General features: G+C 34.2%; 1 protein-coding gene across 1 annotated transcript; it reads left to right on the top strand.

The window, feature by feature from the left end:
• Positions 1 to 3,682: 3,682 nt before the first annotated feature.
• On the top strand, positions 3,683 to 11,265 carry LOC136973190 (glutamate receptor ionotropic, kainate 5-like). The gene is made up of 9 exons (XM_067267895.1): positions 3,683 to 3,959; positions 4,635 to 4,678; positions 4,769 to 4,866; positions 8,439 to 8,529; positions 9,593 to 9,751; positions 10,142 to 10,289; positions 10,369 to 10,592; positions 10,668 to 10,921; positions 10,993 to 11,265. The coding sequence occupies exons 1-9, from the start codon at positions 3,908 to 3,910 to the stop codon at positions 11,234 to 11,236; spliced, it is 1,314 nt and encodes a 437-aa protein (XP_067123996.1). The 5' UTR covers positions 3,683 to 3,907; the 3' UTR covers positions 11,237 to 11,265.
• The last annotated feature ends 2,456 nt before the right edge of the window (positions 11,266 to 13,721 follow it).

Raw genomic sequence — 13,721 nt, 5'->3', positions numbered from 1 at the left:
GTTTCAGAGAAGTTTTAAAAAGAGGGTTGTAACGCATTTTTTTTGTTTTTTTTTTGTTTGTTTGAAACAGTCCACATATTTCTGAAGACTTGAGTGGTATAGACGTACGTACAGTACAACGCTCGATCTCAAATTACTAGTGTTTTGCTCCTGTACATCACACTTTTCCTGTAAATGATAGTGTCGGACAATTATCTATATAACTCTGTTTATGGAAAAATGTTTGAATTGAAATAATGCGCCTTCCGATTCAAGCCGGAGGTTTTTGTATAGTTAGTCAGTGCCCATTGCACCTACGCTTTCCACCGGTCGTCTTGACTATCATCTATCGATTGCCATTCTTGAGATTAAGGAGGGACAGGCAGACAAACAGTCGGGCGACAGTGGGAATTTATAGGTCTGCATTTTTTTTTTTTCAAATTGAAGCCAAAAAAATATAACGCGAAAAAATGTGATAAAATTAAGGATAAGAATGACCGCGACAATGACGTCTACTCGAATAACAGTGATAATATTCACGTTATTTTTAAATAAGGGTATTATATATCTATTAATATATTTGTTTTCAGTAATCTAAATAGTAACCAAGTATTCAATTTTTGCAATCTTGTCATGAAAGAAAAATGACGATGAAAGAGAGACATAGTATACATTACAAAAATACTGTATACCTTAAAAACATATTAATAACTAATGTGAATAAAACATATTCTTAAATATCCAATTTATTAGTCAATATTCTGAAACGAAGCTCGAGAAATCAATACTAATGAACGTAACGATTATTGCATTTTTTTTTCTTACGTGATTACTATTTTCGAACATTAATTCTCTCATTGTAAGCATTAGCTAACTTTCTCTGGTTTTAAATTAGTTACTTTATCATTAAAATGCACGAAATCACGAAAGGAGAAAGCTAAGTAGCATTTACTAATGGATTTCAGAAGTTTATCAAACTGAAATCATTGGTCGAATCAAAAAAATGAATCAAAATCTATAGAAACGGCAATGCTCAAAATAAACATTTAAATTTAAACGAGATCTAGTGTTAAATTTGTTGAATAGTTCGATATTCTTTAAACAAACACTTGCAACACTGATTGTAACCAATATTTGTTGAAGAAATAAAGCTAAAGCTGTAGACTAAGGGTGGTGAACATTTTCAGCATTTATCATACTGGACAGAGTTATGTTACAGCGCCCCCTTTTATAGTTCTCATTTGTGAGATATTGACCACCTTTTTTTCATTTCCACTTTCTCCTGATTGCGTTTTAGTTAATTAGAAAAAGCAAGATCGTGTTAATTATTTAGCTAATCGTCGACCACCGGAAACAGGAAACTTCCATTTTTTCCCTCTCTCCTCGCCCGCTCGTGACACCCTCATAAATAACATCGTTCACCCAGCCGTTCCCATCAACAATCCGTAAAATGTTGGAACTTATTTGAAACCATCAGCCCAAACATACGAATTAGTAATGATGGAGACCTATCAAATTGAATAAATTTATGAGGTAAAGAGATCGTAACACCGAGGGAAAGTATCAACAATCTGACCAAACCGTCCGGTTCGACGACGTCCCGTGTCAGCCGGACCCGGACACGGATCGAACTCTGAACTATTAATTCAAAAATTACATGATAATTCTCTCCCGCTAAAACCACATAAAAGGAGCTCACACCCGGTTGTCGGGGGCGAGCACCAAAACCCCTACCGGACCTTATTCCTGTCCTCCACCTTGACCACCAGCCCGACTTCTCATCGCCGGAACGCTTATGAGGTATTTTTTTCTTTTTGACTTTATGTAAACTCTATCAGTCGACTTAAACTTTACGATAGCTTAACCGCTCTAGGGAATTAATTTCCCGTTATTCTATGTCGGTCTTGACTCTTGTCAATCGGCTATCGTTTGTGTTTATCTCTTCCAGTGTAATCTCATTTTTGTTTTTATATTAAACTCGTGTTATCGCCGACACATCTTATCGACGACCTCGCTGATCCTCCCACTCGCGCTTAACATACGCCATCCCTAGACACAGTGAACGGGCTTAGCCATCTTGTCGCCGATAAGAGGGGTTTAGAGTTCTTTTCTCTACCCCCCTCGGTTCTCGCACATTCAAATAACTATTCTGTATAAACTAAGTGTTCAGTATCTAACAGAATAGCAATAAATGCAATAATTAATTGACACAATTACATACAAAAGTGGTATAACGTATCTCCCTTTAAAATATTCATGATACCCTTTTGGTATACAATCCTAAGTAGTCATATTTAACTTTCAAACATGGATATATGGAAAAAATTTTAGTCAGTTGTGTTAAAAAATGAAGTAAATTTGCTTTAATTAAAATAAATTTAAATAGATAAGAAAAGGACGATAACGAGTATTTATCTATTGTGACATCGTCAAAATGCCGGGCTACAATTTTTAATCATTTTTTAAGTTAAAAGAATCACATGACTTCCAGTCTACACCAGAAATTCGTTTAGTTAGTCGGGGTTTCCAGCCCCTTAAGCTTTCTAAATCTGGTCTCGATTTTTCATCTATCTATTTCTAGTCTTCGATCCATACTTTAACGAAGGACAGACAAACAGACAGTGGAATGTATAGGTCTGAAATTTTCAAATTGCAGCCCAATAAACAGCATTGTTATGATGTTAGTTACGTGTCATTTCCTTCATCGGATATTTTGTATTATTATTATTATTGTTACCATTTTGGAATATCTTGTGTTATAATAATTAATATTCAAAATATTACATAATGAAAAATTAATGAAATAATCAGGCATGTTTATCTCACAAATACTTCCGATATGCCATTTTGAAAATGCATCTTTTTTTTCTAGGTAATGATTTACTTTTACTTTCCCGGCTATTATAACAGAGGGAAAGTATGACGATTCCCCCTCCCCGAAAATTTTTACATTTTTGAATTAGGACACCTTGAAACGTTGACAAATGCAAAAGAATTCGGGGGTAATTTCTGCATGTATGGATGTTAGTGTGTGTGGTGGCACGATTTTGTTTACCTTCTGTGAAGCTCAATAACTCCTGTTCTTTTTGTCAAAATACCCGAACTTTTGCAAGGAAGATTTGCGTATTAGGAGGATTGATATTATTAAATTTTGGTGATTAAAGATCGAGGGGATAGGGAGATGATGAGGGTCGTGTATATCTCGAGTAGTGTCGGACTTAATGACGATTTCACTCAATGTTATTAGCGTTTACAATTTTTTATAAAATCTATTCCTAACCTGAAATTAAGCTTTTTGCCATTTTGTAATAATTAAAAATATAAAAAGCTTTTAAAATAAAATATCATAACAAATGACGCCACCAAATGTTGCCGGGAAAGTTAAGCAACTCGTTGCTGAATTTTTTTAACAGAAATTAATGAATGTAACAGTATTGAATAAGCTAAACAGCATAAAACCAATTCTATATTATTTTATTTTAGTATTGTTAATTTATAATATGTTATATATATATATAAAGCAATCGTTAAATTTTATTTTTTAAAAATTATTTACAATGATCACAGACTGTAATAGCTGTAAAGCAATACCGATTGTAACTAATATTTGTTGAAGAAATAAAGCTAAAGCTGTAGACTAAGGATGGTGAACATTTTCAGCATGTATCATACGTGACAGCGTTTACAGACAGGACAGAAAATAAAACGTAGATTAGATAGAAGAATAACGCCTTGTTAATGGACTATAAGAGTTTTTTATGTAAACACAAATGGGAATTTAAAAATTATGTATGTTACAAACAAATGTTACTATAGTAACATTAGTTTCACTTAAATCACTCAGTATTGCTCATTAGCGAAATTGAAGACAGGTATTGCATTTCATTCATTTATTCTTTGAAGAAATTGTAATCCAACTAGGCAAGAAATGAATTTATTTTACTTTATAATAATTGGGAAGTGCATTGTGATTATTTCAGGTATGCCGTTTTTTTAAAATAAATTATATAAAATATATAGTAAATATTTTTCATGTTTTATTGTATTATACTTATATAAGTACTATACAATATTAAAAACGTTACTAAATTTTCAGATTAATTCATAATTAGATGTGTATTTTACTGTTTCTTTCTAACTGAAAAAAACTTAATGGTGTATTTCGATTAATGGTATAAATACAGAATTTGAACGAACCGATTTTGATTACATTAAAATATTATATTATAGTTATGAATTTAAACACCACACATAATTTTTGAAGATTATTGTGTTATAACTTCCAACAACAAATTAATTGGTAAATAGATTTAATATTAGAAATAAAAGCTTTTATAATAACATTTAAAATGCTCGAGAACTGAATGTCACTTATAGTATAGAATGTCACAAACCGTAGAAAGTAAACATGTCACTACAAGTCTAGTCTATGATTTGTTACATTTTATTCAAAGTAGACTCGTCACCACGTGTCTATTTTGTATGATATACAATAGTTGAATGATGTACTTTAATACTAAAAGTGGCATAAAAACTTAAAAATAAAATATTGTAAATAACACTTGATCCGCAAGTACGTTACACATAACATTCTATTAATTTAATATCAAATTTTTAATTTCATTAGTAATTAGTAGTATTTATATATTTTTCAGGAAAGCAAGATGAAGATAAAGTAGTGAGAATTGCTGGAGTCAGTGTAACATTTTTTTTTTTCGTTATTTCTTATGGAAACTAATTACATGTTTATATATATATATATATATATAATTTTGCATTGTATTTCCAGAATTATAATTACATGGTGACTGATAAATCTCAAAAGAAAATTGTTAATGGTGTATTTTATGAAACTTTTAAATTAATGCAAGAAAAGTTAAAATTTAGGTAAAGTGTGCAATTTTTAATACTTGAATTTAGATAAATAATTGCAATTGGGCTGAAATTTTTAAAAATTGTAGTCCTATAAATTTCCTCTGTCGTCCGTTTGTCTTTCCTTAATCTCGTAAAGGGAGTTTTAGATAGATGAAAGACGAGACCGGATGTGGAAACTTTAGGGGAAGGACTTTTCGTGTAACTGCATGTGAACTTCGAATGAAAACCGGTCACGTTATTCAAATGAAAAATTTTCCTTGAAAGGTGTTAGATGGATGACTGGCACGACTCTATTGTTAAAGAATAAGTATGATGTATAGGGGCCAGCCACTACTAATTTGAACTGTAGAGTATATATTTTAAACTATTGTGTTGGCCCACAAGTTCTGGCGTTTTTTTAAGTAAAAATTTTGCGTAAAAAATAAAATGTTTTGGCAATGCGTTTTATGTTATTCGATAGAGAATTATGTGCTCTACAAACTAGTGTGTTTAGTTTTTTTATGCTGATACATATTATTCTTTTTAGATCAATATAATGGAGTGTCAAGTCGACAAAAAAAATCATTTTCGACAAGTTCTGCTTTTTGCGTTTAATCGAGGTGCCAAAGCCACGGTAGCTGCTTGAGAGATTTGTGAAGTGTATGGCAAAGAAGTACGCCTCTTAGGAAGGTGTCGAAAATGCTCTTTTTTTGTCGACTTTACACTCCATTATATTGATCTAAAAAGAATAATATGTATATCAGCATTAAAAAAAAACTAAACACACTATTTTGTAGAGCACATAATTCTTTATCGAATAACATAAAACGCATCGCCAAAACATTTTATTTCACACGCAAAATTTTCACTTAAAACAAAACGCCAGAACTAATGGGTCAACCCAATGAATAAATTAAAAAGATGATAAAAAAAAATTCAGCAAACTTGCATAAGTTGCATTAGTTTTCCGGCTGTTATGAATTTTTATATAAAAAATAACTTTTATATTATTAAGCAAATAAATAAAATTGTGTGACGTCATCTGTTATCAGATTTATTAAAAAAACTCTATACTTTTAAATACTTTAAAATGGCAGAAAGTTTAAGTTTGAGGGTAGAGATGGGCTTTATGTAAAACTATAAATAACGAAATTGCATACGAAGTTGTAAGGAAGAAATAAATAGTGTAGTAACGAATAAAATATTAAGTCCTAGCCCTCTCGAGATATGTCACACAATCCCCTTCTATCTCTCCACTCCCCGGACCTTTAATTACCAAAATTTAATCGCATCAATGCACCTTATATGTAAGCCACTATGCCAAAATTCGTTTTTAATCTTTATCCCACCCGGGGATATTAAGCGAAATAGACGCCAACACACACACAAATATACATATTCACGGGATATTTTCGTTTGTTTTTTGACTTTTCGATTCAGGAGGTCTCAAAAACATGGAGATTTGAAAATTCTCAGAGGGTCAAATTTGACACGATTTCATTACTTTCTTTTGTTATGTATACGTAACAGCCGGGAAAGTAAAATTGCAGCCTGGCATTGTGACGATGTCACAATAAATAATTTGCTCGTTACTTAAATATTCAATTTTGTAGGTATAGTTAATTATAAATATACAATTATCATCAAGATTTAACATTATTTTATTCTTTTTTTCTTAAAGTTATTCGTTATATTCTATTATTTTATTAATGTATTCGAACTTAATTAGGGTAAGTAGGAGTGAAAAGAATTATTAGAATTTATGAATATTTTTCCATAGAAACTGCATGAACACGATAATAGAAATATTGACCATCTCTTTTCATTTTAATATGACATTTTATACTTTAAAATCATAAGAACAGTTTTTATTAAAGGGTAGGGTTAGACTACTATATGGTTAATACAATTGGATTATTTCTGGTTGTTCTTAAATTATATTCATTATGGGCGAGTCCTAACCCAAAATGGGAGCCCGGCTAGGTATTCTGTAGGGAAAACAGGACATGGACCGGGGGATTTTACTTCACAAAAGGTTAATTGACCCCGAGAAATTTCTCCAATAGTAAAACAAAAATTTTTAGGAGCCAGTCCTAGAAGTAACCAGAATCCTAGGGCTACTTACTGTTAATCCTGGACTCCACATTACCGGAATCCGCGACGTAATCGTAAAACTGAAAGCCAAACTGACGAAACTTTCAGTTTTGGAACGTTCAGTTGGACAGAAACAAGACTGAAAGCAGAGTTAAAAATTATTTAACTTTTCCGTTTTCGTTCCGCGCTTCTGTCGTGCTGCAACCAATAAAAACGCAAGGATTTGTGACGCGTAGTCACCTGTAGTTTGTTGTCGTAATGGCGGAAAGTGTAGCGAAAAGGACGAAGAAACAAATAGATTTGGAATTATTCATCTAAGAATTTGGAAAATACAGATGTCTGTACGACAAAAAATGCAAATACTTCAAAGATTATTAACATTTTCGTTGTTGATAAATGCAGAGAAAGCATGGCGAAATCCGTAGCGTCGTCCATGTTCGACTCTATGACAATTACAGAACTGATCAACAGATAGCGCATTTCCACGTAACGTTCATTTCGATGCTAGTAGCGTCAAGGTAAAACGAAAACAGAACTGAAATGAAAACGCTGTATGTTTCAGTTTTGTTTCTGAGTTTCTGTTTTCAGGTAATGTGGAGTCCAGGCTTTAGTCACACAACAACGATAAGGAACAGGGGTCTTTATTTTATTTTTTGGATTTTTCAGTTTTGTGAGCAGTAAGAGGTTCTTTTTCCCATACCCATCGTGTGAAAATGCTCTTGAATTTTTACATTTTGAACTATTTTAATGTAGTGAATTTGTTTTGATGTGTTTTTCTTTAATTAGTTTGAATATTATAATTGAAAAACATGTTATATATCTCATTCTATAACGAAATTCAGTATGATTCAATTCACCCTTACTTTAGTGTGAAATGAATTGTTTGACAATGTATTTTGAAATGTCTATATCATCGCTCCCAATAAACTTAAATGTTTGCAAATTGTGACATTTCAATCAATAGAGTCGTGATACTTATTTACAGCAAAATCACATATTTCTAAAATAAGCGATTTTGCTGAAATTGATCCAATCCATCCTCACTTACTATATCAGATTTGCCCAACAAGTCGATGGGCTATTTACGCATAAATTTTGATCGATGGTGGATAATATGACCAATTAAAACACGAAGAACATTTGAAATTTGTATGAGAATATTAATTTTATATTTTTACGAAGTTTTTGAAGAAGTAATGACATTATAGAGTATCAAGCATGCACAAAACAATAAAAAATAAAATTTTGACTCAAAAACAAATCACACGTTAAGTTGGCTAGGATTTTTATGTATGATATAATATGGTATACGGAAGGGTGCAAAGTTAGGTATACAGTTATGAATCTGAGAAATACATGTTTGATGTTCATTATTATTTCGTCGTATTCCTTATTTGTGATTTAATTTATGCATAAAAATAAATGTTTTGCCATAACAACTGTATACTTACTTTAGCACCCCATGCATATGATTTAAGAATATGTATAAGATTTTACGTTTGAATTTTCAGATATGTCCTAGTTAAACCAATTATGAACGTTGCTGGAAAACTCTACCCAAATGAAACCTGGTCAGGATGTATTGGACAGATAATAAGAAATGTAAGATAGTTAATTACTTACTTTATACAGAATAGAAGCATTTCAGATACAAGAATATGTGTACAGTACATATGATACTTTACAAAAAAAGTGTATAGTGTAATTCCGCTTATAATCTAACTTATTTTCTTCTTTAATTATTATTACGTCGAGATAATTTAAACAATTATTCTATTCTACTTGCATTTTCAGTTATATCTCGAAAATCCTTCGTCAAAATTCCGGATTCGGAAACCAAAAAAAAAGAATCTTAATCTTTTCATTGGAAACGTCGTTCTTTACGTTCCTTCGGTCTAGTGTTGTTAATGTTCTAAAATTCATTCAGAATTTATAATTCTTAAGTTTTAAAATAACGATTACTCTATTTTTTTAAATACAGTGATTCTGTAAATTATATTTCAAATCTTTTTAAAATTCCTACATTGTTTACAAAATACTGGCTTGAACGTATAATACTTAAACTTACTGTATTTTGAATTTACAGTACTTAAAATGCTAATTTACACATATATTTGAAAATCCAGCCCAAATTAGTTCAGATTTTCCACGCTTCCCTGAAATTATATATAATATTTATTCAGTAATTAATATATTTTATTATATTTTCAATTGATCTACAGGTACTGTACATTGCAACATAAATGACAAAATTTAAGTCCTCATTAAATGCTTAGTTTTCACTTAAATTAAATTTATATGTCATAAACTTAATGATATTCATGCGACAGATTTTAATTATTAATCTAAATTGTACATTTGGCAACAGTAAATGAAAATAAATATATTTTTTAATATATTAGAATATAAAGTTTACGTTATTTCTATACATTGTAAATTGATGACTTCTTTATTCGTGAATGAAAAGTATTTGTAATTTTCTACATATTTTACAAGTTAACTCTATATAAACTATAATAATTGTGAGTGTTTATTAAATAAACAAGCATGTGTGCAAACATTCTAATACTTGTCATATTTGGAAGTAGTTGAGGACGAGTGTTTCTAAGTTATCAAGTGTATATATAATTGTATACTGTATTTTATTTTCAAAACACCACGAAAGGAAGCGGATCTCAGTTTTGCACCGTTTTACTTTACGCCCGAACGATACAAAGTCGTGGAGTTTTCTCCAAGTATTGTGTTTCACCCCGTTCAATTCATTGTAAGAAGAGGAGAGAAAGGATCCAATTGGGATTCCATTCTTGAACCTTTCTCTTTAGAGGTGAGTATTTTTCATGTCTTACTGTATAATGGAAGATATTTATTTTAAATAGTTTTAAATGTATTATTTACATTAAGAGTTAAGAAAACGAAAGTATAAAAGAGGAATACTCAAATAGCTTATACAGTAAAACCTGTGTAAACCGGACTCGTACGGTATCAATTTTTTCCGCTCTGAACAGGTTTTGCTGTATTTACTAATTCATATTTTTAAAACGCTGTTTTAATTTTATGATTTCATTATTTAACATTAAACTTGTGTTTATAAATTCCGATAAAAATATTAATTATATGCATTATCGAGTCAACCCAATATAATCAAATGTATTAAATTGTTAAATACTATAAACATATAAAAAGAAAAATTCTTTAAAATTTTACTATTTATTAGCTCTGGCTGGGAATGCTTACTTCAATCATTATATTTGGATTTACATTGTATCACATCATAAAATTTGATTATTATCTAAAACACATCGGAAGGGTTTGGGCGTTTAGAGAAGTTTATTGGTTTATATGTGGCTCATTTGTTAATCAAGGTAAATGTAATTATTCATTAGTCTATTAACACATTGATAAAAGGGATAAATTTTTACGTGTAATATATCATTATTTAAGGTGGAAACTTGGATTCTGTCAAACGTTTCTCATCCAGATTATCTATTGGAGTCTGGCTTATGGTAATGGTAGCCTTAGCATCGGGCTATGCTAGCACTTTAATATCTTTTCTCACTTATCATTTGTACGAAGATGTACCGACAACATTTGATGAATTGGCTACTGAAATAAATTCTGGGAAATATACATGCGGTACAGTTAAGAGCGGTTCACGATATATACTGGTAATACGTCGTAAAGAAGTAGAGTATAAAATGTAGTAAATGTGTTGCATAATTAATTAATATACGTGTTTTCAGGATGCAAAATCTGAGAGCGGAAAAATAATTGGAGAATATATACGTTCTACAAAGTTTTTATCGGATAAAAATGAAATAAACGAGTTACTGAAAAACAAACGATTTGCTTTCATACAAAGTCGTCACTTGTTGAGAAAACTTATTGACGAATACAGGATGAAGAACGTTTTAATCTCCGAGGATGTTCTTTTCACGTATAGTTCTTCGTATGTAATGAGGAAAAAATTTCCATTGAAAGACAAAATCCACGAGACGTGAGTATCTTGCTTGTTTTCATTATCTATGTTATATTGCACATATTTACGGAAATCCTATTCGTGCCTAGTGTATCTCGATTGTTTGAGGCTGGTATCATCAACGAAATTGAAAAATTAACAGAAGCTGATAACGTAAAAGATGATTCTGAAATCCGACCATTGAGTATCGAAGATTTCTCAAGCGTTTTGATACTTCTATTATTTGGTTACGCGGTATCCTTTATGTGTTTTGGCATCGAATTATTAACTCGAAAAATATCAGATATGACTCGAAACCGCTCCTCCGAAATAATCCCGTTTAAAAGTATTTAACAGAATTCTGGTCGTAAAACAAAACTGTAGTAAAACCTGTCTAAAACAGAAGCCTGCGTAAACAGAATATCAATCTGGTAACAGAACCATTTGCTATGTAAAATAATAATATAAAGCGGAAACCCTGTTTTCGGGAATAAACCAATTAAGCATTACACACAACTAATGTAATAACAAATTAGCAGTTCTTATACTGGCTTTTTGCACAAAATTTTGCTCTTGTATTATTATACTGAATGTTGTACCATGGTGTTATAATCCCGTGTTGTAAGCATGTTGTTGTACTGGGTTTTTAAGGAGGGAAAAATTGTGTATAACCCCATGTATACTTTGTGTATTCAACACTTCCTTAAAACTCAAAATACTGAAACTGGAGTAGGAGCAGTCTAAATGTAGCTGCAATACTTTTTCAACTTAATTGGCAAGATTCTAGGTCCGAATGACGCGGGAGGGGGGGCAAAACTGTCGACCCCCCATGGGGGAGCAAAAAAGTCAAAGGAACCATACCTGTATATGTGCGCGTTCGCGAGATATGGCCCTCGAAAGTTGGGCCGACGTCACGCGGGTTCGCGGGCCAAAAAGCCGGGTCACGTGACCCAATATTTTTTCCGATTTTCCTCCTCTCAGTGTTTAAAAAAAGCGTGCCTCCCCCGCTTTCCTAGTCCCCCGCGCGCCTCCCCCCTCCTGTCCGAGCGCCGCCGCCACCGTCTCCCCTTCGCACGCGGCCCGCGGGCCAAGTCTCCCGCCCGCAGTCGTCCGGAGTCGCCATCTATTGCCTGTAAATACAAGTATCTATTATATATTACACCTCTTACCTGAGCGGGGATTCGAACCCCCGTCCTGGCAGGCGCCGGTCCACTCCCGTACGCACCCGCCCGTCAAGTCGCTCTGCCAGAACCTATTCGGAACTCATATTTCAGGCATGCGAGGCCGAGGAACGCACTGCGCATGACTGACCGTCCACGCGGGCCCCACCTCCGCCAGAGATGCAGCGCGCCGACCACGCGGCCCCACCTCGGCGCGAAGTTGAAGCGGGCCCCTCGCGCGGCCAATGGCGAGCCGGCCGCGGGTCACGTGACCGCGGCACGGCCTACCGAAGTTTTATAAGCCCGTAGCCGCCTTCGGGCATTTTCGGCCGGTGTTTGTCACCGTCAATAGTCGGGAGTGCAATTCAGTAAATGTTCAATAGTTGTGACATTCGAGGCTACGGAAGAAAGTAATGGTACGTGTTGACAACTTTCAAAATCCGAAACTACGTAATTTACTTTAACTTCTCCCAATACGGGCAAGATTCTAGGTCCGAATGACGCGGTGGGAGTTTAACAGAAGCTGTAGACAATACTGATAGGAACAAAAAAAGTCTAATGAACTATGGGTCTACGAGCGCGCCTTCGCGAGATATGTAGTCATTTGGGGTGCCTATGTAACTTTTCGAGACCCTCAAAAATGGCGTAGAAATTTAAGAATTCTTCGCTAATTCTGTCGGCGCGTTTAACGGCAGTCTTGCCCAAATGAAGCCCTATTCTAACGACACTCGTCGACAACGACCAAAGAAAAGCCACCAAACACGAGAGGTGCCACCTTCTCGACCGCCACTTCCGGGAGCGCCGTCGGGACTCGCCGCTCTCTTCGCTAATCTGTCGGCGTTAACGGCAGTTCTTGCCCAAATGAAGCCCTATTCTAACGACACTCGTCGACAACGACGAAAGAAAAGCCCGATTAACAAGTCTAATTAGGCAACGCTTTCTCCGACGCCGCTCCTATGTAAACAGAGCGCGCTTCTTCTATTTCGAGCTATCTCTAACACGCTCTAACTACCGAAAAGGCCAAGAAAACAGATCCTGCACTCACCTTCGACAGATCTCTCCTCCTCTCGCTACCTGACGACGTCTAGCCTGTTTCCGATCTTGTGTAGAACGGGGTGAGGTCGCCGGTCGCCGCCTCCTCCTTGGCTATGTCCCGGAGTCGGCGACGACGAAGATGGTGTCCGAACAATCGCATATAATCCAGGTTTCGCGTACAAGTATCCTTCGGTAACGCGCACCATATACACACACACACACTTCTTCACGACAATCTTTTTACTAGAAACGAAACAAATCGTGCCTTCGCTGTCGATTTCCTGTCCCTCGAACATAAACCGTTGGACAATTACGTACGGATTATCGTGACTTAAACGGTAGAAGGTTTCCTTACGCTGAGATCGGTTATACTGAAGAGTTTATGTACAGAGGACAAGCGATTCACATCACTCGACCATGGCTTTTATGATATCGCGGAACGAGTTTCCGGTTAATGTTACCTATGGTAGCGAATATGGCGGCTCGTCTCTGAAAACCGTGGGAAACGTTCACGTTCTAACCTAGCCTATTCTAATAAATTACCACAATTATTGTCAACCAAAATTATTAATAGGGGTAATTTATTAGAATAGGTTAGAACGTGCATCCCCACTGTTTCAGAGATGAGCCGCCATGTTTGCTAC

This window comes from Centruroides vittatus, unplaced genomic scaffold (genome assembly GCF_030686945.1).
Source record: "Centruroides vittatus isolate TY-2023 unplaced genomic scaffold, ASM3068694v2 contig_3103, whole genome shotgun sequence".
NCBI classification, from domain to species: domain Eukaryota; kingdom Metazoa; phylum Arthropoda; class Arachnida; order Scorpiones; family Buthidae; genus Centruroides; species Centruroides vittatus.
The sequence above is the reverse complement of the archived record's forward strand: the minus strand, read 5'-3'. Positions and strand labels throughout refer to the sequence as shown.

Excerpts from the sequence above, each read along its gene's own strand:
- LOC136973190 (XM_067267895.1), top strand. The coding sequence starts at position 3,908 with ATGAATTTATTTTACTTTATAATAATTGGGAAGTGCATTGTGATTATT. Across the intron at positions 3,960-4,634 it reads GTGCATTGTGATTATTTCAG|GAAAGCAAGATGAAGATAAA; the intron begins GTATGCCGTTTT and ends TATATTTTTCAG. Across the intron at positions 4,867-8,438 it reads CAAGAAAAGTTAAAATTTAG|ATATGTCCTAGTTAAACCAA; the intron begins GTAAAGTGTGCA and ends TTGAATTTTCAG.